General features: G+C 41.7%; 1 protein-coding gene across 8 annotated transcripts in view; it reads left to right on the top strand.

The window, feature by feature from the left end:
• Positions 1–24,033, top strand: part of Lclat1 (lysocardiolipin acyltransferase 1) — a 144,328-nt gene that overhangs the window by 100,827 nt on the left and 19,468 nt on the right. Inside the window, exon 6 of one of the 8 annotated variants that reach the window (XM_039113082.2) lies at positions 2,911–3,026. The exons of the other annotated variants lie outside the window; for them this stretch is intronic. Within the exon in view, the coding sequence (XP_038969010.1) occupies positions 2,911–3,026 (116 nt within the window). The remainder of the gene's footprint in view (positions 1–2,910; positions 3,027–24,033) is intronic. 8 annotated transcript variants of the gene reach the window in all.

Genomic DNA, 24,033 nt, shown 5'->3' with positions numbered 1-24,033 from the left:
CCTCTGCCAAACAAAAGCAAAATAAACCAATAAAATATGTTTTTAGAACAATTTAAGGACCAGTTTCCATAACTTAACTTGGAGCTATTGATAAACTGATGATCAGGTTACTTAAAGGCCCCCATTGAGTCTGTAAATGAAGATGTTTGTCTCACGATTGTCAAGATTGTGACATCTATGTGACGAGCTTAGCTCAGTGCCGGGACCATATTATAGTCATTCCTAAATACAGCATTCACCGTGGTTATTCCTGCTTATCTCCTGAGCTCTGAGATTGAAGTCGATAGTAAGAAGTGTTTTTTGTTTGGTTTGTTGTTGTGTTTGTTTTGTTTTAAGGCAGGGTTTCTTTCATTGTATAGCCCTGGTTATCCTGGAACTTGCTTTTATAGACCAGGCTGGCCTCGCATTCAGAGATCTGCCTGCATTGGTTCCTGAGTGCTGGAATAAAGGCAAGTGCCACCACGGCCCAGCTAAGCAGTGAATTTTTAATTGTTTTTGTCTGCCTATCAACAGCCTGTGAGCGCTGTGCTAGCCAGTGATACAAGTCTATGTATCTTTTTTTTTTTAATCTATGTATTTTCATACATGTGTGTATGTGATGCCATAGCTTAAATTTCGGATTTTAACAACAACAAAAAAATCTCTATCAGTTAACTAGAGCATTCTAAATATGCCAGGTTGTTTCTGTTAAGAGAGAGCTTTTGGAACTATTTTTATCACATTCTATACCATAGCAGGCTTCTTTAATTCTTGCTCACCACTCTTTACGGATGTTAAAAACAATTAAAAATGCACCATACTATATTGGCTTTCTTTGTTGTAAATGCGTCAAGTAGTCTATGAATAACTACACTCCTTATCACCTACGTTTAGTGCATGCTTTTCTTAGACAGTTTCTTTCAGTCTGGTCTGGCAGTGCCATTTTGTAATCTCAACTCCTTTGGAGGCTGAACCAAGAGGATCACAAGTTCAAGCCTTGTCTGGGCTTCAAGGTGATCTCTCCTACCACACCATTAATGGTGTGAGGGTTACTGGTTGTCTTTATGATCCCAGATCTTGCCACTGGAAATAGCATGCCCTAAGCACTCTATAAAGGGGGACACGTGAATACCAGCTACTCTGGTTTCCTCTCTAGTCTCTGTAGCCCAGCATGTGTCTTACAAAAACAGGGATGCAGCAGTAAGAACAGGATGGAATTCTGAAAAATAATAAGAGAGAATTTTCTTTTTCCTACCTTAGTTATGTTAATGTATTGCAAAGTTCTATAAATGTGACTTTCTTAATTCAAAATTAATTATATTGTTTCTTGGACTGAGCTGAAGTATATCATTTCTTTTATGAAGTGGGGAGCGGTTACCCAGCAGAGTAAATAAAACTTAGGAAAGGTTGTATAGTCCATTCATGTATTTTAATAGCATTTGTTTAGATACACAAGTGACAAGGGCCATCTGTCTATTCTCTCTAGTCTCTTATTACTGCCAGCCTACTACGAGCACACATGCAGCACACTTGTACACAAACACAGACATGAAATGTAAAAAAAATACATCCCTAAAAAAATTAAAGAAACTTCTCTTACTAGTTAAAAAAACCGAAGTGCCTGGCTTTTCCCCTCGCCAACTTAGCTTTTGCTTCAAAAGAATTGAGGTGGCCATAGCAGGTAGGTCTCCTCTGGTGAGCCTGTAGGAGCTTTTTGCTGACAAGCAAAGGATGGGCAAGGAAGTGGCTTTAAGAAAGCTCATGCTGGTGGATGAGCGCCTTTTGCTGTTCTGTTACTGGATCTCACCAGCAAGTTTGGTGCAGATTCCTTGGGAGAGTTAAGTTCGTTCATTTTGTGTCAGATCGCTGGCTACACAGAATTGCAACATATAAGATAAGGCTTTGAGATGTTCTGTTGTGATTTTGTCTTTGAGTAAATCAGCCTGAAGTTGAGGCTCTGGCCACCTGTCTCTTGTCCCTGGACACACCTAGAGCCATTCTGTGTCCTGACCCTTTTCCACAGTCATCCTCTCTGTGCCTCATCTTCCAGTAAGAATATGTCACAGACCTAGGCAATGTGATTCTCCAAATTAAAGAAACACACATTTGGCATCAGCTCTGATTTACAACTATAAAAGACAGGGGTGACTCTGGGACTGGCAAGTGTAAACATTAAAGCTTCCTTCCTGGCCGCTCTTTGAAACACCACATTGGTCCTTGCATACTGTTTTCTGGACATACCTCTCACCACAAGATCAATTCCAGCTCTTCAGCCTTTGATTCAAATTGACAAATTGTAAAATTTAGAGAAAGAGATGGGGTGCGTGAGTGAGAAGTGTGCAGCTGCCTCTCGGGGCAGTGAGATCAAATCACGACGTAGGCTCTGAGGGTAAAGAATTGCACTAGTTCCACGCTTTCTCCTCCTCCTCCTCTGTAGAGCAGGGGTTTACCATTCCTCTGTAAAGGAGACCTAGTATTCGGTGAAATAAATAGTACATAAGAAAGTTAGCATTGATATACAACCCAAGATATTGAGGAAACTTAGAACAATCCCTGTCCAGAATAAATACTTAAAATGGCCTCTGAGTACTTCAGTTTTTGCCCTTTGTCATATATAGTAAAGTTTCAAGAATTAGGTAAACGTTTGTAGGTGGAGGCACGATACAGTGAAGGAAATCTGAGAGAAAGTGCAGTGGTCCAGCAGCAAAGCTGAAAGCTTCTGTACAGGAGAATAACAAGGGTCTAGAAAAGCAGACATTAGCAACGTGTCAGAATGCTCCAGGTACTACTAGCAGAAAAAGCGAGAGTCCCTTAATTTCTGAGAAAGTGGTTTCAGAGTGAGCAGAGCCAAATTCTCCAGCAAGTTGGGAGGAAACAGCATTTAAGCATTCAAGATTCCCTAGGTTTATTAAAATCCTTACTCTTTCTTAGTGAGATGCCGCTACACAGTCTACCAGAAGAATGAAGGGAACAGCCAAGAGGCTGGGAAGAGAGCAAGAGCATCTTACAGGGAGCAGTCCTCAGGGTGGAAACAGGAAAAAGCCGAGGTAACAGGTGCCCAGCCCTGGTCCTCATTCATTGGACCAGAAGTGGAGTGGAAGGCTCCAAGGAGAATTTTCCCAAGAAGATGAAACTGATAAGCTAGCTGATGTTTGAATACATGGAAAGAGAGGTGTACCTTTGGCATATCATTTAGGTATGAATACTTAATAGGTCTCTAGAATATTCGGCAAAGAGAAAAGTGAGGTTAAGTGTAACTTCTGAAAAATGATTAGTGGGACAGAAAAGAAATGTAACTGCCTTTCACGACCACTGTGAGTATTTCAGAAGATAAATAGCTATTTAATGTGCATGGTAAGTTGTGACCTTATGAGATTGAACTCTATTGGGACCGGGAAGGGATGCGGTCTTTCTCCTCCCTGGGGTAGCAGAAGTACATGTACCAGAGGCTTTCTGGTTAGCTAGGAAGTGATTGTTCTTTCTGGGTCACCATAATATGACCTTTCAACCTCCTCTTCTGTGCTTCAGCATCTTGGAAGGAGCAGGGTCAGACAGGAATTTGTGATCTCTCTGTGGAGCGGTAGAGTGGCGGCTTCAGAGAAGAGGCTGAAAGGGAGACAGCTGCACTCGTCATGGTCCAGTCACTGAACATTTTAGGCTGTGCAGGCATGTGCTTGCTTTACAGCTCTGTAACTGAGCTAGAGAGAACAGATGAGTGGGTCAATGAAACTTGAAATTGAAACTTAAATGTCGTAGTACCTTCATGTCTCCTAGTGTTCTGAGAATTTCATCATTTAAAAGAAAACAAAAAACAAAAATCTATTCTTAGTGCACAAGCTCCTCAGAAACAGGTACAGGTGACCCATGGGTTGTGCCTTACTGACCCTGCCTCAGCCACCCAAAGAATATCACACACTTTTTAGACAAACTAAAGAGCAAGAGCCTAGGCATGAGAGGCAGACTGTAGTCTGCAGCTTCCTCAGGTGAGAAGGTTTCTTCCCCTGTGCTAGCTTCCCTGTGTGCTTGCAGTGTTCCTGCAGGTAGAAGGCCCTGGGTCCCTTCCAAGGACCTGGCCATTTAGTTCTCACCTTACACGGACCTCTAACAGTTAAAGGAGCTATTCAGATAAAGTCTGCAATGTTTCCAAATTCATTCCACTGGGTTTGAAGACAATGCTTGGGGGGAAAAAAGGTGTGTGTGTGCCTGTGTGTGTTTTAAATTAAGCATTTATAGTGCCAAGGTTTGCAAAGACTACTTACTAGCCTAACCGTGTTTGCACACAGCAGTATTTTCTAATTTAAATTCAGTCATAATCTCCAAATTGCCCTAGCTTAGACTAGTTGAAGGTATAAACTCCATTTCATCTCATTTTTGGCCACTTGCATGCAGCTGTCAGTGAGTAGTCTTGACGTCAAAAGTCTGTCTCTTTCATTAAAATGTTAATTTCATAGCTTTAATTCCCTTTGTGAAATATACCACTGCAGGACAGTATATGCAGATGTATTGTAAGGCAGACTAGTTTGCATGCTGTGTTTTTGGTTCATTTCTCTAGGTTTTTTTTCCTCTTACTGCTATTCTTAGAAATTGCTTTAGTGCTTAAAATGTGTTCAAATATATAAAATAGATATGTAAGCCAATTTCAGACTTTCAGAATTAATTTAAAAGAGTCCAGAAAGCTATTTTCCTCATCAGGAACAAAATTACCCATTCTAAGAATAAAGCATGTTTCCTTTCCGCCTGTAGCGCTAAGCTGGTCTTGTGGCAGTGGCGATGAACTGAGGCCTGAATGAGTCCAGTGTCTGGTAGAAAAATAAAGAGCATAGTCCTCATGGTCCTCCAAGGGCCCTGTTTTACCTTCCCCTGGTTTTGAAAGGGAACCAATATCAAGGTTACAATTTGAGTTCTGACTGATGACCCACAAAAGGAAAGTTAACTGAAAACACTAACCAAGGGACTTTCGGTGCTCTCATGGAGGAAGCTAAGGCTGCCTGGGTCACCCCCAAAATAATTAGGATAGTTACACCCTGGAAAGTAGAGGCAGAAGCCTTCTAGAAAGGCTTTTGTCCTAGGGTCTTTGCTCATTTCCATGCTTGCCATTGTCCTCCATCGATGACACTGGTGTTTTCTGGTTAGTCTTCTGGGCTGCTTGCCTTTCTTTCCTTTTCTGGTCTTCTTTGTAAAAACCATTCCTCACAGGGCTGTGAGCACCACGCAAGCTGCTCTCCCTAGTGGCTGCTTGGGAGTATATATACCTCCCTTGGTGACTCAGTGTCCTCTGGCTAATGGTTTTCAGATGCATGCTTCTGCTTAGCCTGTCTCCTCCCATCTGATCTTCCCCATGTCTCCATAAAATGCACTGAATATTTATTTTAGATATTGTTTCACAAAGTCAAGTAATGTCTATTATGAACTTTCTTCCTGTCTTCTCTTTTTTCTTAAGAAGTGCCATCATTTTTGCATACTCTCACACTAGAAATGTCCCAGGAAATGGTACACAGAAGTTGAGTGCAGGGCACCAAAAAGTTCTTCTTATACTGATGAGTGCCAAAAATGTTTCATGTTCTAGGCCAAACCTCCTGCAGATTTAAGTTTTCCTTACACCTCATGATATCTATAAGAGTCTGTTACCCATTAACAGTGAAGCAGTGAAATTAGAATTAGCCTTCAGTTAGGTAGACTTCAGCCACCACAACAACCACACAGAGACTGATGTTATCCGTCTTTGGGTTTGGGGACTAATTTAATGGTATATGCCTTTAATCCCAGTACTCAGGAGGCAGAGGCAGACTGATATCTGAGTCTGGTTTATACAGTTCCAGGACAGCCAGGTCCACGCAGAGAAAGCTTATCTCAAAAAAAAAAAACAAAAAAAAAAACAAAAAAAAAAACAAACCCCAACAACAAACTATCCCTTGAAATATCCAAAATTAACGTAATTCTAGAGGGCCCTGAAATCATTCTCTTCTTAAGATAATAGTATCTAAGTTACAACCTCGGGAAGATTATTACTTATTGGCTATAAATAGATCTCCTGTAGTTACTTTTTAAAATACAAGTTTAGATAATAGCACCTCACTCAGAATTCCTGTTGGGTGGATCTTGAAACTCTTTTCTCAGTCATTACGAACGATTAAAAGCTCATAGTTAGATACACGAAGAAAAGGACTGTCTTAATTTTCTAGCTGATCTTGACCCAGGATTGGGTTCCCTCTGTCTTGACATTCTTAGTCTCTTTAATAAAAGGATTTAAGAATGGACTCAATTTTCTAAGTGTTGTTTGTGGCGGTGGTTTTGCTTTTGCTTTTTAGAAAGCTGCAATCTCAGTAGCTGCCTAGAGAAAGACAGACAGACAGACAGAGAAGAAAATGACAGTTTAAGATGGCACAAAGGTCAGACACATGGCCAACCAGAGCCTTATGTCTGAGAGGGAAACTTGAAGGAAAGAGTAAGGAAGTGCAAAATGTTGGTGAAACACAGCAGTTTAAGAAATGAGAAATGAGAAAAGGAAGAGTTATATTTTCCTAAGCGATGCAGAAAGGTGGGCAGGCTTACAAAGCTACATGGCTGTAGCCCAGCTACTGCACTGGGCGCAGATTCTGAGAGGAAAGAGAGACTCTCATGAGATGACTGATTATTCCACCTATCTCTAAAGCTTGTCCAAGGTGAGTCCACCGTCCTAGAATTGATCCCTTACATAGTGATCAATACTCGGCTGGAGTGTTAGGTCTATACCCAGGCTGCGGTCCCCTTCTCTCTACCCCTAACTTCTCCATCCATCCATCTGTCTGTCTATCTACCTATCCACCCACCCATCTCTACCCATCTGTATCCATCCATCCATCCATCCATCCATCCATCCATCCATCCATCCATCCATCCATCCATCCATCCTTCCATCTATTGGTAGGGAGAGGGAGTTGAGACAGGGTTTCTCTGTGTAGCCCTGGTTGTTCTAGAACTTACCCTGTAGACTAGTTTGACTTCAAACACACAGCGATCTGACCGCCTCTGCCTCTTGAGTGCTGGGACTAGAGGTGCCCCACCACCTGGCCGGAGTATTTTCTTGACCAGGAATTTTTCTACTCTGACATTCTGAAAATATTGGCACAGGTCATTCCAGATAGCTAGGGCATAAGACTTATGAGTGCCCCAGATTAAAGTCACTATTTCAAAACCTAGTTTGTTTCAGTGAAAATGATTGTCACTAAGTTTGAGAAATCTTCATGAAGGCAAACAGGCAGGACAGCCACCTGTCTAGCAGTATTGAGTAATTATCCGTCGGGATTGAAGAAAGTGGTGTAGAAACAAAGGTAAAATACTCAGACGTTGCCCTTGAATAACTAGTGTAGTCTGGTAAAATTTCTGAATGAGTTGTGAAATTTTAAAAGCAATTAAAGTCCACAAGATCTGTGATATTTGAGGCAGTTTCAGATATTTGTTGTCATTTAGGTGCTTCCTTGCATTTTGGCAGCTGGTTATGTGACTTAATATAAAACCATTCTGAATACTAATTGGGTCCAGAATGACTGGGACCCCTTAGTGTAGACAGCTTAGTGTGAAACTGATTTGTGCCTTGCATTTTGACCAGGATCATCAGTTCCCCCAACACAGTGAGCCTCCATCTATCTGTGCTCGCCCCAGAATACTGAAACAGGTAGCCCTAGAGTGAGTGGACTAGGCTGTTCTCTAGCTGAAAAGCACATCCACAGGGGTGAGTTCAGCTTTCTTTGTAAATGTGCAACCCACTGTTTCTGAGTGAGTCTCATGAATGTCCTCTTCAGCAAACAACACAACACGCATTTATGTTCACACACACACACACACACACACACACACACACACACACACACACCACACACCCCTACACCTACCTTTATGGGTAAGAAAATTGGAAGTTTCAACTAAAAAGAGATGTGAAAGGTGTCAGATCAAAGAGACTTGGATTCACTCTTGAACTGACCTAGTTGAGGCAGCCATTTCTGCACTGCACATTAGCACTTCTGTTTCTAATGGATGGGTTTTCACCAGGTGAAAATAGACTGCTATAGAGGCCCAAGGACACAGAGAGACAGCAGCCCACACATTTATGTGACTGTTCTACTCCTTGATAAACGCAAGTTGGGTTTTGTTTTTTGGGTTTATTGTTGTTGTTTTGTTTTGTTTAGTTTTTTTACAGTGAGGCTGGATATAAGAGAATTTAGTAAAAAACAAAACAAAAACCCAGGTTCATTCATTTAGATAGCAGAATAGAGGTTAGTGTCTGGGGGTAAAGTTCTTGCTGTACAAACACAAGAACCCAAGTTCAGGCCCGTGTGCTGTCACCATGCACCATGTATACTGTGCGTATACCCTCATTGCTTGGTGGATGAAGGACACCATTGACACTTCAGAGAACTTGTCTCAAAAAATATGACAGAGAATGACCTTTAGTCTTCAAACTCTGATTAACTAAGCTTGTGGTTAAAGGATTTGTTAGATTTTTGCTGTAATAAAATTAAGATACTTAAGTTTGTCTAAAGAGTTTTGCTGGCAAATATAAATAGTATAAAGACCAATTGTATCTTTAAGGTGTTAGCATTCAGAAATTGTGCTCATCAGGAATATCAAAGCACAATGCAAGAACCTTTACTTCAGTCCTTTTCTGTCATACAGAGCCAAAAAGCCCTGGGTTGTGGGACCTGACTTCATAATCTCATCCTTCCTTAAGCCAGCCTCAGATCTTGAAAAATCATGTAATTCCTCTTCCAGTTGAAATTGAAAATGAGAATTCTGAACTGTCCTTTTCTTGACATTCTCCAGGGCCTCAAGTATTATAGGGGCCTAGGTTGCAATCCGCTCCTCACTGGTGTAATAGCCAAGTTAGTGCCAACTGTCAGGCCCACTGTATGGGGATCCTGTGAATGATGAGGAAAACTGTAGGAGAACACCAGTGTGTGCCTTTCCTGTGCAGCTTCTTTGCTCTCAGTCCTCACTGTACAGAAAGATCTGCCTCTACAGGTGTTTGTATGAAGAGTGTGTTCTAGGACATCATGGTTAAGAAGGCCAGGCAGCCTGCCCTCAGGGGTCTATAACCCAGTCTAAGAAATACTGCTTAGAGTAATACTGTCTCCACCCGAAAGAAAATGGAGCATTCTGGAATTGAGGCTCAGGTTTATGGAAAGGGCTAGTACTGTCCTCCCAGAAAGCCTCAGCATTCAGGTGACTGACCCAGCATAAAGAGCACCATTCATAATAGTCAAGATTAAAGGGAAATGGAGGTCAAAGCACGGGCACTCCTGTATTCTGAAACATTTGATAGGTATTATTTGACCTACATCCCAAAATTAAATTGTTGACAGAAAACCACAGAATTCTAAATAATCTTGTGTTTGGAACTTTTGTATTATTCCAGCTTAGAATAGGTTTTACTGGCCATGAAAGCCATTCTTCCCTTCTTTTCTCTCATTCCATGGAATATTTGAAATCTGTATTGTTCAGCCAGGCAGTCACCTATCTCAGGTCTTAGAGGAACTTGGGCAGTATGGCAAGACCCTATCTCCAAAAAGAAACAAATGAACATAAAATATATTGTCCCATGGCTGAGGTAGAGAAGGTGACCTTTAAATGCTGCCCCTGTCCTTACAGCTTATCCTAAATACGCATTCTACAGACAGAATGAAGGTGGTCAAGATGGGAGGAGGGGACTGTACCAGACCTGGTTTTCTTCCAAGGTGTCTGTCACTTAAGAATACTAGTAATAAGTTACTACCGCAGTTTCAGGGGACAGAGTTCACCATAGTCCTTGGTTTCTGGGGCTTCACCATTACTGGCATGGATGTGGTCACTTGTACAGTTTTTCCTGATACCCCTTTTTCTTATATTGTTTCTTTCATCTTCCATAAACAAATCTTTCTACTAAATAAGTATTTCTCTTGCTCGTGTTCCTTCATGTTTGGCTATATGCTCCTGTATTATTTTTATTTACTTACACAAATAGGATTGTGATCCCATCTTTTTCTTGATGGCATCTCAAAAAAACTATTTATTTATTTATATTTTTATTTTTTGGCATTTTGTTTTTAACAACATTTGTTCATGTCCTTGGCTTCTGTTAAGTGTCTTCTCTCTGGTATACTCCTTATGCATGTCTGTCTCATTTACTAAAGCTGCTAAAGACAGATGTCCATCCAGGAACCTCTGTCCTCCATAGTCATTAGCACATGAACACCCTATTAGTTCTTTTTATGTGCTGAGAACTCCCTGTGGGTACTGCCCAAGAGTAGAACGGTCGCTGGAGGTACTGGCTGGCTTTGTGTGACTTGCTCAGTACTCCCTCCAACTTGGCTGTCCTTCGAAGGCTCTCACTGCTCTCTGAGGGTTTGCCCACACTTCTGCCAACGTGTGGTATTATCTTGCTTTCTGTCCCTTGCCACTAGAACAGATTAAGATGGAAACTTGTGGCTTTGATTTCCTGTTGTCTAATATTTTTTGGGGGGCACATATAATTGTTTAATATACATTCTTATTCTTTTTTTTCTATGTTCATAGCAGATTTATCTTTTTTTTATTAACTTGAGTATTTCTTATATACATTTCGAGTGTTATTCCCTTTCCCAGTTTCTGGGCAAACATCCCCCTAATCCCTCCCCCTCCCCTTCTTTATAGGTATTCTCCTCCCCATCCTCCCCCCATTGCTGCCCTCCCCCCAACAATCTAGTTCACTGGGGGTTCATTCTTAGCAGGACCCAGGGCTTCCCCTTCCACTGGTGCTCTTACTAGGATATTCATTGCTACCTACGAGGTCAGAGTCCATGTATAGTCCTTAGGTAGTGGCTTAGTCCCTGGAAGCTCTGGTTGCTTGGCATTGTTGTACATGTGGGGTCTCGAGCCCCTTCAAGCTCTTCCAGTTCTTTCTCTGATTCCTTCAACGGGGGTCCTATTCTCAGTTCAGTGGTTTGCTGCTGGCATTCGCCTCTGTGTTTGCTGTATTCTGGCTGTGTCTCTCAGGAGCGATCTACATCCGGCTCCTGTCGGCCTGCACTTCTTTGCTTCATCCATCTTGTCTAATTGGATGGCTGTATATGTATGGGCCACATGTGGGGCAGGCTCTGAATGGGTGTTCCTTCTGTGTCTGTTTTAATCTTTGCCTCTCTATTCCCTGCCAAGAGTATTCTTGTTCCCCTTTTAAAGAAGGAGTGAAGCATTCACATTTTGATCATCCGTCTTGAGTTTCATGTGTTCTAGGCATCTAGGATAATTCAAGCATTTGGGCTAATAGCCACTTATCAATGAGTGCATACCATGTGTGTTTTTCTGTGATTGGGTTAGCTCACTCAGGATGATATTTTCCAGTTCCAACCATTTGCCTACGAATTTCATAAAGTCATTGTTTTTGATAGCTGAGTAATATTCCATTGTGTAGATGTACCACATTTTCTGTATCCATTCCTCTGTTGAAGGGCATCTGGGTTCTTTCCAGCTTCTGGCTATTATAAATAAGGCTGCGATGAACATAGTGGAGCATGTGTCTTTTTTATATGTTGGGGCATCTTTTGGCTATATACCCAAGAGAGGTATAGCTGGATCCTCAGGCAGTTCAATGTTCAATTTTCTGAGGAACCTCCAGACTGATTTCCAGAATGGTTGTACCAGTCTGCAATCCTACCAGCAATGGAGGAGTGTTCCTCTTTCTCCACATCCTCACCAGCATCTGCTGTCACCTGAGTTTTTGATCTTAGCCATTCTCACTGGTGTGAGGTGAAATCTCAGGGTTGTTTTGATTTGCATTTCCCTTATGACTAAAGATGTTGAACATTTCTTTAGGTGTTTCTCAGCCATTCGACATTCCTCAGCTGTGAATTCTTTGTTTAGCTCTGAACCCCATTTTTTAATAGGGTTATTTGTCTCCCTGCGGTCTAACTTCTTGAGTTCTTTGTATATTTTGGATATAAGGCCTCTATCTGTTGTAGGATTGGTAAAGATCTTTTCCCAATCTGTTGGTTGCCGTTTTGTCCTAACCACAGTGTCCTTTGCCTTACAAAGCTTTGCAGTTTTATGAGATCCCATTTGTCGATTCTTGATCTTAGAGCATAAGCCATTGGTGTTTTGTTCAGGAAATTTTTTCCAGTGCCCATGTGTTCCAGATGCTTCCCTAGTTTTTCTTCTATTAGTTTGAGTGTATCTGGTTTGATGTGAAGGTCCTTGATCCACTTGGACTTAAGCTTTGTACAGGGTGATAAGCATGGATTGATCTGCATTCCTCTACATGTTGACCTCCAGTTGAACCAGCACCATTTGCTGAAAATGCTATCTTTTTTCCATTTGATGGTTTTGGCTCCTTTGTCAAAAAGCAAGTGCCCATAGGTGTGTGGGTTCATTTCTGGGTCTTCAATTCTGTTCCATTGGTCTGTCTGTCTGTCTCTGTACCAATACCATACAGTTTTTATCACTATTGCTCTGTAATACTGCTTGAGTTCAGGGATAGTGAATTCCCCCTGAAGTCCTTTTCTTGTTGAGGATAGTTTTAGCTATCCTGGGTTTTTTGTTATTCCAGATGAATTTGCAAATTGTTCTGTCTAACTCTTTGAAGAATTGGATTGGTATTTTGATGGGGATTGCATTGAATCTGTAGATCGCTTTTGGTAAAATGGCCATTTTTACTATATTAATCCTGCCAATCCATGAGCATGGGAGATCTTTCCATCTTCTGAGGTCTTCTTCAATTTCTTTCTTCAGAGTCTTGAAGTTCTTATTGTACAGATCTTTTACTTGCTTGGTTAAAGTCACACCAAGGTACTTTATATTATTTGGGTCTATTATGAAGGGTATCGTTTCCCTAATTTCTTTCTCGGCTTGTTTCTCTTTTGTGTAGAGGAAGGCTACTGATTTATTTGAGTTAATTTTATACCCAGCCAGTTTGCTGAAGTTGTTTATCAGTTTTAGTAGTTCTCTGGTGGAACTTTTGGGATCACTTAAATATACTATCATATCATCTGCAAATAGTGATATTTTGACTTCTTCTTTTCCGATCTGTATCCCTTTGACCCCCTTTTGTTGTCTGATTGCTCTGGCTAGAACTTCAAGAACTATATTGAATAAGTAGGGAGAGAGTGGGCAGCCTTGTCTACTCCCTGATTTTAGTGGGATTGCTTCAAGTTTCTCTCCATTTAGTTTAATGTTAGCAACTGGTTTGCTGTATATGGCTTTTACTATGTTTAGGTATGGGCCTTGAATTCCTATTCTTTCCAGGACTTTTATCATGAAGGGGTGTTGAATTTTGTCAAATGCTTTCTCAGCATCTAATGAAATGATCATGTGGTTTTTATCTTTCAGTTTGTTTATATAATGGATCACGTTGATGGTTTTCCGTATATTAAACCATCCCTGCATGCCTGGGATGAAGCCTACGTGATCATGGTGGATGATTGTTTTGATGTGCTCTTGGATTCGGTTTGCCAGAATTTTATTGAGTATTTTTGCGTCGATATTCATAAGGGAAATTGGTCTGAAGTTCTCTTTCTTTGTTGGGTCTTTGTGTGGTTTGGGTATAAGAGTAATTGTGGCTTCATAGAAGGAATTCGGTAGTGCTCCATCTGTTTCAATTTTGTGGAATAGTTTGGATAATATTGGTATGAGGTCTTCTATGAAGGTCTGATAGAATTCTGCACCGAACCCATCTGGACCTGTGCTCTTTTTGGTTGGGAGACTTTTAATTTCTGTTTCTATTTCTTTAGGAGTTATGAGGTTGTTTATATGGTTCACCTGTTCCTGATTTAACTTCGGTACCTGGTATCTGTCTAGGAAATTGTCCATTTCCTTCAGATTTTCAAGTTTTGTTGAATATAGGCTTTTGTAGTAGGATCTGATGATTTTTTGAATTTCCTCTGAATCTGTAGTTATGTCTCCCTTTTCATTTCTGATTTTGTTAATTTGGACACACTCTCTGTGTCCTCTCGTTAGTCTGGCTAAGGGTTTATCTATCTTGTTGATTTTCTCAAAGAACCAACTTTTGGTTCTGTTGATTCTTTCTATGGTCCTTCTTGTTTCTACTTGGTTGATTTCAGCTCTGAGTTTGATTATTTCCTGCCTTCTACTCCTCCTGGGTGTATTTGCTTCTTTTTGTTCTAGAGCTTTTAGGTGTGCTGTCAAGCTGCTGACGTATGCTCTTTCCTGTTTCTTTCTGCAGGCACTCAGCCGTATGACTTTTCCTCTTAGCACAGCTTTCATTGTGTCCCATAAGTTTGGGTATGTTGTACCTTCATTTTCATTACATTCTAAAAAGTCTTTAATTTCTTTCTTTATTTCTTCCTTGACCAGGTTATCATTGAGTAGAGCATTGTTCAATTTCCATGTATATGTGGGCATTCTTCCCTTATTGTTATTGAAGACCAGTTTTAGGCCGTGGTGGTCTGGTGTGATTCTGATAGGTCTGCCTTTATATGTTACTTGACCTTTTTCCCTTACTGCTTTTAATATTCTTTCTTTATTTTGTGTTTGGTGTTTTGACTATTATGTGACGGGAGGTGTTTCTTTTCTGATCCAATCTATTTGGAGTTCTGTAGGCTTCTTTTATGCCTATGGGTAGGTATCTCTTTTTTTAGGTTAGGGAAGTTTTCTTCTATGATTTTGTTGAAGGTATTTACTGGTCCTTTGAGCTGGGAGTCTTCACTCTCTTCTATACCTATTATCCTTAGGTTTGATCTTCTCATTGAGTCCTGGATTTCCTGTATGTTTTGGACCAGTAGCTTTTTCCGCTTTACATTATCTTTGACAGTTGAGTCAATGATTTCTATGGAATCTTCTGCTCCTGAGATTCTCTCTTCCATCTCTTGTATTCTGTTGGTGAAGCTTGTATCTACAGCTCCTTGTCTCTTCTTTTGGTTTTCTATATCCAGGGTTGTTTCCATGTGTTCTTTCTTGATTGCTTCTATTTCCATTTTTAATTCCTTCAACTGTTTGATTATGTTTTCCTGGAATTCTTTCAGGGATTTTTGTGTCTCCTCTCTATGGGCTTCTACTTGTTTATTTATGTTTTCCTGGAATTCTTTCACGCATTTTTGCGATTCCTCTCTGTAGGCTTCTTCTTGTTCTCTAAGGGAGTTCTTCACGTCTTCCTTGAAGTCCTCCAGCATCATGATCAAATATGATTTTGAAACTAGATCTTGCTTTTCTGGTGTGTTTCTATATTCCATGTTTGCTTTGGTGGGAGAATTGGGCTCCAATGATGCCATGTAGTCTTGGTTTCTGTTGCTTGGGTTCCTGTGCTTGCCTCTCACCATCAGATTATCTCTAGTGTTACTTTGTTCTGCTATTTCTGACAGTGGCTAGACTGTCCTATAAGCCTGTGTGTCAGGAGTGCTGTAGACCTGTTTTCCTCTCTTTCAGTCAGTTATGGGGACAGAGTGTTCTGCTTTCGGGCGTGTAGTTTTTCCTATCTACAGGTCTTCAGCTGTTCCTGTGGGCCTGTGTCTTGAGTTCACCAGGCAGGTCACTTGCAGCAGAAAAGTTGGTCTTACCTGTGGTTCCGAGGCTCAAGTTTGCTTGTGGGGTGCTGCCTACGAGCTCTCCGTGGAGGCAGCAACCAGGAAGATGTGCGCTGCCCTTTCCGGGAGCTTCAGCGCACCATGGTTCCAGATGGTGTTTGGTGTTTTCCTCTGGTGTCAGAAATGTGTGCAGAGTGCATTCTCTTCTGGTTTCCCAGGCGTGTCTGCCTCTCTGAAGGTTTAGCTCTCCCTCCCACGGGATTTGGGTGCAGAGAACTGTTTATCAGGTCGGTCCCTTCAGGTTCTGGCGGTGTCTCAGACGCAGCGGACCTGCTGCTCCTGGTCCCTCCTCTACGGGAACCCAGAGGCCGTATACAGTTTCTTCTTGGGCCAGGGATGTGGGCAGGGGTGGGCAGTGTTGGTGGTCTCTTCCGCTCTGCAGCCTGAGGAGTGCCCACCTGAGCAGGCGGTGAGGTCTCTCTCCCACGGGGTTTGGGAGCAGAGAGCTGCTGCGGGCCGGGATCTGCGGGTTTGGAACTCCCGCTAACTCTCCTGTTGTCTAATTGAAAAGGGGTTTTGTATGTCTGCTATTTTGTGAGTTTCTTCTCATCGAACTGCCTGTTTGTGTCTTTAATGTTCCTAATGAGGTGTTGTGTGACTCGTTCATTTGTACTAACTAGTTGCTCATTCGTACTAACTAGTTCTTCCTCTCTGTGTGTTTTTTAAATCATTTTAAGATATCACAAACATGGTTTTATTATTTAGTTACTGAACAGGTTTGTTTGTGTGATTAAACACAGGCTGTCTTTGGCTCAGGCAGGCCCTTCCGCCCTGTCTGCCTGCTGCTGAGGCTATAGCCTGGCCGCCATGCTGTCTTAATATAATCATAGTGATAATCTTTGCCTTGCAACCACAAGTCCTTAAAGTTTTGTTTAAAGGGAAGTCTTCCTTTCCCAAGTGTTCCTTGGCCTTCAGTTTCTTCTGTTAACAGACAGATGTAATGCACTCCTTTCTTCTTGAGTCCTTCCACGTCTTGTTTGGTAGTCATCTCCTTTCGTTTTTCCCAATACCGCACACTAAACAGCTTGTTATTCTACCCTGCTTTGTGATGTCATCTTTACTATAAAATAAGTTCTCATTTACCCATGTGCCTGGCTTTTGATTTTATTCTGTTACTTTGCTGTTTCTTCTTTTTTCCTCTTAAGACATCTGTTGTTTGTTTCTCTCTCTGTAGCCATTGAAAACCTATGTCCTCTCAGTCTCGGGAACTGGTTCTGTCTTGTTTTATCCAGAACAGTTTGGACATTCCCACTTATCTTTCTCTGAACTCAGAGCACTTATTTCCTGTCACTCTCACTTCTCTTCTCTTGAAATTTTGTATTTTTATTCATTTCCTGTGTTATTGCATACTCTTCCTATGTTTATAGCTTGTATTTCAGCTGGATTAAAAACTTTGAACAGGCATGGGATTGCTTGCATGCCTTTGAATCTGTCTTGGCGATTTTAACTAACAAGGCACCAAGCTTATCACCAACCATGATTTAGTAAACTCCCGTCTGTTCTCTGATGAGTGCATGAGATTATAGTAACTAATTGTAAGCAGATGAGGGCAAGAAGCAGTTTAGGAAGGAGACACAAGCATGGTTTCTATATGCACAGATATGAACATCCTGTAGGATTTTTTCCCTCTAATTTTTAAACTTCCTATTACACTTGACTTTCTCTATATTGTAAAAGAGAAAGCATAAATTTACCAATTCTCTTTATCTTTCCTCCTTTAATTTTAGTAATTGCATTTTATTTAGGTTTCTTTAATGAATTGTGTGAAAAGCTATGTGCTCAATCAATCATGTACAGGGTAAAGCAATACATTATAATTAGGATCCATTATCATTTAATTAGGCGTTCCATTATTGAATTAGTGCCTCTGGCTTCTCCTGGTCTCTGACTAATCCTGAAACAGATTCCTTTTCTGTGGACAAATATTAGCTTGTAATAATTAGAGTATTCATCCAAGCTAAAGCTTTTCATGAAATCTCTTTCTGATGAAGGCAGTTCCTCAAGTACAGGCTGATTTAATTTAATATGATTCATTCACTTATGAATCAAGTGTGGGGGAATTGTTAGCACTAGAATACTGGCCATATTGAGATAATCTTTACATTCACAGGTCTCTGGGGTATTTAAGATCTTGTCTTAGTAGTTATGCAAGTCTAGGTGTAATGTCACACTGCTAATTCGAGAATACTATAATTGCTAGAACAGGCTGCCATTGAATACAAATGCTGATCCTGTTCTGTAACATGTTGGAGGCCTAAAGTCATTGCCTTCCTGTGTTGGGTTTGAGAGTTGACTTTCGTTCCAACAAGGTGGTTCTACACATTTAATGTGCCTCTTCTATTTTTACCACAAGTGCAATGTAGCTATAGCTGTATACCCTGAATTAAAGGTCTCGTGGACGTGAACATAACTTGGTAGGGGTTTGGTTAAGCAGTAAATCACTAAGCAGTGTCCTAGCCCTTTCTTTAAGGCTGCTTGACTTAGTCATTATTGCTTCCTTACCCATCATGCTTCTGCCTTTCTTCTGTCAGTGCTGGCTGTTAAGTGGGTGTTAAGTTTCATTGGTGGGATCCTTTAAGCTCGCACCACCATCATTTCCCCAGTGTTTTTTCCTGCTTTAAGTCTGGTCGCATCTCCTGCTCTTAAGCTTTAGTTCGGTCTTTTTCTTCTGACCTCCTGTCCAGCCTTTTTATTCTTGGTGCTTTTAGTTCAAACTCTTTCCCCTTATATGTAAATGAAAAGGTTTGCATTGCTGCATGAATAGGGATGAACTTAAGCAAACTAATAATATGAAGCTAAAACATGTGCTCTGATTTGCTTCAGGGGGAAAAAAGTCCAGAAAATGCTGTGCCAAGGAAGGCCATTGTAAGCAAACTGAAGGATTAGTCTCAACTGTAAGCTTCAGGAGGCCTCGGGCAGAAAGTGTGTGTGTGTGTGTGTGTGTGTGTGTGTGTGTGTGTGTGTGTGTGTGCGGGAAGCCTGCACCTGGGTTCATCCTGTCAGCAGAGGGTGAAAGGAATACCAGGAGAGGGAATAGAGAGAGACTTTGACATCCATTTCCCTTCTCAGGTCCCATTTCCAGCTGTGCACCATAATTAACATGTTTCTGGGAACCCTGAGAGTACCCCCCCCCGTCCAGTCCCCCTTCTTTCTTCTTCATCCCCCCACTCCTTACTCCCTCCCCCTCTCCCTCTCCGTTGTGCCGTTTTCTGCCCTTAGAAGATGTTCTCTGAAAGCTGCCATACTAGAAACCTAAGTTGAAAGGACAGGGACTAGACAGAGAAAGAAGGTACTTCTATGGGGTCTGGGAAGCTGAGGGAGCACAGGCCTAATTAGAATTCCTCAAAGGCCTGGTGAGTCTTTAAGAGCTGGGAGCTGCACAGCAGCAAAGAGCGTGCCTTGACTGGGTCCACAGAAGGTCATTGACAGGCGCATTAACTGATAGGAGGAGGGTCTCTAACTCAGGGAAGGGGCACAGTCAGAACAAGAATGCCATCCTTAAGGCAGCAATTACAGCACTTGGAAAATCTGTCTGCCCTGATTAAAAAGTTCTGTGAGAATATTTTTCTACTTAGTGGGGGGCTCCATGTGTCTTACAGTTAGAAAGGGGAAAAATAGCACAGTAGAGAATGAAAAATGCTGTAAGGAGGTTAATGATTCTATTTAAAGACATTCTTGGGAATTAATTAGGAAACAAATGCTCCTATGATAATATCTGAATAGAGAGGCTGCTTTCCAGAATACTTAATGAAGTTTTTCTGTTATCAGAGGAAATTGATACACAAAAGATAGAGGATTGTATTCTAGAATTTGAGAAAATGATTCCATCTTAAAAATAGCATTATTTACTTAGCATTGCTAAATATACCATGGCTAAAAAGTCGTCATCCAGGGGATAGAAAAGGCAGAGGGACCTATCACTCTCACTTAGCTCCGTAAACTTTCGGACCTTCTGTCACTGTGTGGAAATCCTGGTACTTGGGGCTTAGCTTCCATCACACCACACTTGTGACCTTGACAGCCCACTGTATTATGTGGATTTTATCACTGCAGGGCAGCTGGCAGCCCATGAAGAGCACAGCTACAGAGCAATGCAGCAGTGGTTATGCAGATAGGGGCAGAAGGATCACCAACTACTCTGGCCTTCTTCTGTTTTGCAGGATTATTAATCTCAGTCACTGTCTAGCTGAGTCTCAACCTTCCCTTCCCACTTGAGGCTGTTAGAAAAGATTGCTCTCAGGCTGAATCAAGCAGAGGTATCCCAGAGAGGCGTAGCTCATTCTATCCATATCTGCATGTTGGGATGTTGATTCCATAATTTACTGAAGTCATTGGGAAATTTCTGCTTACATTCTGCAGGAGAAAAAGATGGAATAAATAAATCTATAGTGTATCAGTCGTAGAATGTGACAAGGAATTAGGAAACCTGCCATTTTCAGTAGGGTAGAGCCAGGGCTTCTGCTAGAAGAACAGACAACTTATTCCTAGCATGTGCAACAAAGAACCTTGTGCTCATTGTGGCTAGAGCAGGGTATTGGGCAGTAGGAAATAGGAGCAATTGGTCAAAGCTCATAGGTGGCATAGTTTCTGAGGCTCAGGGGCCTTCTCAGGGAGACGGTAGCTACTAGACAGAAGAGTAAGGAAGTTAACATGTTGTGTTGTGGCTAACATTCTGAAAGTGTTACTTGGCCATTATAGTAAGAAAGTGTGTGCAGGTAGCAGAAAAGCTAACAAAAACCATTTATAAAGGAGTTCATAGTGATCCAGATGAGACAGATAGTGTGAAAAATAGGTGAGGTGAGAAATGGCGGCTTTGGGATTATATTTTGAAGTAGTACCGAGAAGATTTTTTTTCAGTTGGGTTTTGGATATATGAGGACAAGGGTAATGCCAGGATTGCTGAGGAATGCACAGGTCTTAGCAGAAAGACTGGGTTAAGTTGAGTTTAGGTCACATTGATTTGAGATACTTATTAGACATCCAAGATGATGTAAGATCAGTGGTCAAATATATGAGTCTAAAAATGAAAGACCAGCTGGAGTTATAAGTTTGGAAGTCAGAAACACGTATTTGGTATTGAGGTCAATCAGGGATAGAGAGGAATAGGAGCCAAGCCCAGGGCGTACGGTGCTCAGAAGTCATGTGACCCAGCAGTCCTCAGAGATGCCAGAGTGCCTGAAGAGAGCGGTGTGGCTGGGCTACAAGCACGAAAGGCCAAAGGGAGCCAGTGGATGGAGCTCTGTGACAATCACTGATAGAGTTGTGCTAGAGTGCTGTGCTACTCTTCTGTTGCTGTGATAAATACCATGCTCAAGGCAACGTGTAGAAAAGGATTTATAATGCCTCTCAGTTCTAGAGTGTAAGAGCCCTCATGACGCATAAGCGTGACAGCATGTGGCAGGCATGCAGCAGGGACAAGAAGCTGAGCAATCACATCTTTTACCACAAGCACGAAGCAGAGTGAACCGCATGCTAGTCAAGGCTAAAGTCTCTCAGAGCTCATTCTCAGTGGCTACCTCTTTAGCAAGACTGCACTTCCTAACCCCAACCCCAGCACTGCCACCAGTTGGGTACCAAGTTTCAATTGCCCGAGCCAATGGGGGATATTCTTACTCTTACCACCACAAATGGCGAGGCCTCACGCTCATTTGGCAATGATTGGCTCACTACAGTGGACACTGAAGGTCATTGGCATACAGCTCAAGAAATGTAGCCCTGTAAGTAGCCAGAGAAATGAGTGATAACTAGAAAGGAGATAAAACTGTCTAGAGCGATGGTGAGAGAAGTTATAAAACAAAGAGTGCATTTGTCATTTGTTGTGTTGCTGTGACAAACAACCTCACAAGAGCCTAAGAAAGGAAGACTTTATTTTGGCACACAGTCCTAGGGTGCAGTCTAGCATGGTGGAGAAGTCATGGCAACAGAGCCTTGAGGAAGTTGGTCATGTCACATTTGCAGTCAGGGAACGAGACGTAAATGCTGCTGCAGAGCTCACTTCCTGTCTCGGGCCCCCAACCATGAGATGGGGCCTCCCACACTTAGGCTGCTCTCTCCCACAGTTAATGTAATCCAGAAAATCCTTCACAGACATGCCCAGTGGATGTTCCGCCAAGTTGGCAGTCAAGATTAGTGTCCTAACAGGAGCTGTTTGGGGAGGGCAGCAATACTGAGCTGACAGAACACGAGATAGATCCTGGCAGTGGGCGTTAGACAGGCAAAACACTGTCCTTGTAGTAATGGCTGAGCTTCCTGGGAAGTGTGAATATGGGTCTGTGTTTGACTTTCTGGTAAAAAGGAAGGCCCAGTACTGTGGTAATGTAATAAACGAGAGCTGTCTGCTTCTAAACCATCATCGGCAGACACGCTGGCCTTCATCGTCGTCCTCAGTTTTTTCTTGGGGTTTTTGTTTGTTTTTGTCACTTCTAATTCAGTGACCTGCAGTTGCTTCATATTCAATGTTATTCTTTCTAGGTACTATCAAGAAAACACACTTATGACCCTGAAAATCCCGGAAAAAAATAGTTTTAAACTGTCAGGTTACATATGGCATAATTAGGGAATTGTATTGTTCACTAGACAGGAAATGTAAATATAAGGCTCAGCTTGTGAGCATGGCGGTGTCCATTTCCATGAGTGAGCAGGTAATCCAGTTTCCAGTGTAATCCTAGCACAGGGAAATCCTTAAACATAGTGACTAAATGGGGATGATGAATTCTGGGTTTCAAACATATACTTTGTTTTCTAATGTTTTGATTTGACAAGTATCCAAGTTGTTTTTAATAAAGCTCTTTTTAGCTTATTGCACATATAACAAATTTGTTAAATTACTTAAATGTTTTCAGGGCAAATATTGTAGAAGCGCCTCCCACTCCCCAATGTAATGTGCCTTCACGCACCTGCTTGTGCCACGGTACTTCTCCAGTTGGCTCTCTTCTGCCACCCTGTGGGATGAAGGGACACTGTTCATGTCATCAGGCCTCAGTGTACCTGTCTCTACCTACTGAGCCACCTCAGGGGCCCAAGAAGCATTAAAACCTAACATAAGAGTTAAGAGTTTATAGTTATAAAATGTATTCAATTAAAGTATACAGTTGGGTTTCTGATTATTACGTAGCATTGTATACCTTAATACTTAACCCCTTAGTCAAAATATAGAACATTTTATCACGCCCAAAGTTCTGTCCCAGGCCTCTCTGCACAGCAACACTGGGCCCCGGTCATGACTAATCTGTTGTCTGTTACTATGGCTTTACCTTGTCTAGAGTTTTGTGTAGACAGAATTATATAACATGTAGCCTTATGCATCTGGTTTTTATGTAGTAAAGGTGCTTTTAACTTCCATCCGTAGTCCCGAATGTCTTCTTTCTTTTCATTACTGAATGACATCCCATTGTATGGAATATATCAGTTTGTTTACCTGCTCACAGACTGACATGTGGTTTATGCATACTATACCAAATTGCTAAGACCATTTCCGTATAAGCATCTGTATGAACTGAATTGAATTAAGTTGTTTTCTGTTTTGTTTGTTTTGCTTTGCTTTGGTTGGGAGTGTACAATACACAAGCGTGTGACTGCTGGGCCTCTGCCAAACTGTGGGTTTAGGGGGAGTTCCAGGTGTTGACTGTAGCTGTTCTTGTAAGCAGGAATGGCGTTTCTGTTTGTCTAAAAAGCAAAGATATTAATTTGAGCATCTTTATATGGGTTTGTCTTTGATAAAAAATTTTTGACTATCAGGTACAAGTCATTTGTAATATATATTATATTTTTAAAAATATTCTATTTATGGCTTGCCTTTTCATTCAGCCTAGTTCTTCAGTCAATCCCAACCCTTCATATGCTAAGAAATCAACAGTAAACAAAGAAAGTCGATCTGTGATGGAGTAGCCTTTCTGCAGGTGTTAGTTAGGGTAGACATAAGATTTCAGAACTGACAGGGCCTCGGACCCTTGCAAGGAAAAGGTCCGTACTGTTCCTAGCTAGTGGAGCTTCCAGGGTCGTCAAAATCTACAAAGACTCTGTTTCCAATTAAGGCCACATCCTGGGGTTTCTGAAGGCATTTGAGACATAAGCTCTCCAGAACACTAATGGACCTGCCTCATGACTGTGCTTTCCCTCTGCACTCGATGTTTGCCCTCCTCCCTCAGTCCCGATGGTAAGCCTGAATCCCCATTACCACATTGGGATGTGGAGCCTCTGGAGCTGATCATCTAGGAAAGCCAAGCCTCAGCAAAGACATTAGGATGGGGTGGGGGCGGGGCGATTGGAGGGTCTCTGCTTATTTTCATGTTAAGATACAACAAAAAAGAGAATACGTCTGCAGACAGATGCTGGGCTGGCAGGTTCCTTGGTATTGGACTTTGCAGTCCCAGACTGTGTGATGTGTGTTAGGTTACATAGGCTATGGTCACCTGATATTGCAGACCAAACTAAGATGTGTGGCAACTCTAGGACTGGTAGATAGAGTCTCTTTCCCTTCAGTTTCCTGAGTCTGGAGGAGGATTTGCAAAGTTCGAAGCTACCTCGTAAGCTT

Source organism: Rattus norvegicus, chromosome 6 (assembly GCF_036323735.1).
Source record: "Rattus norvegicus strain BN/NHsdMcwi chromosome 6, GRCr8, whole genome shotgun sequence".
NCBI classification, from domain to species: domain Eukaryota; kingdom Metazoa; phylum Chordata; class Mammalia; order Rodentia; family Muridae; genus Rattus; species Rattus norvegicus.
Note: the sequence above shows the minus strand (reverse complement) of the source record. Positions and strands in the feature narration are given on the sequence as shown.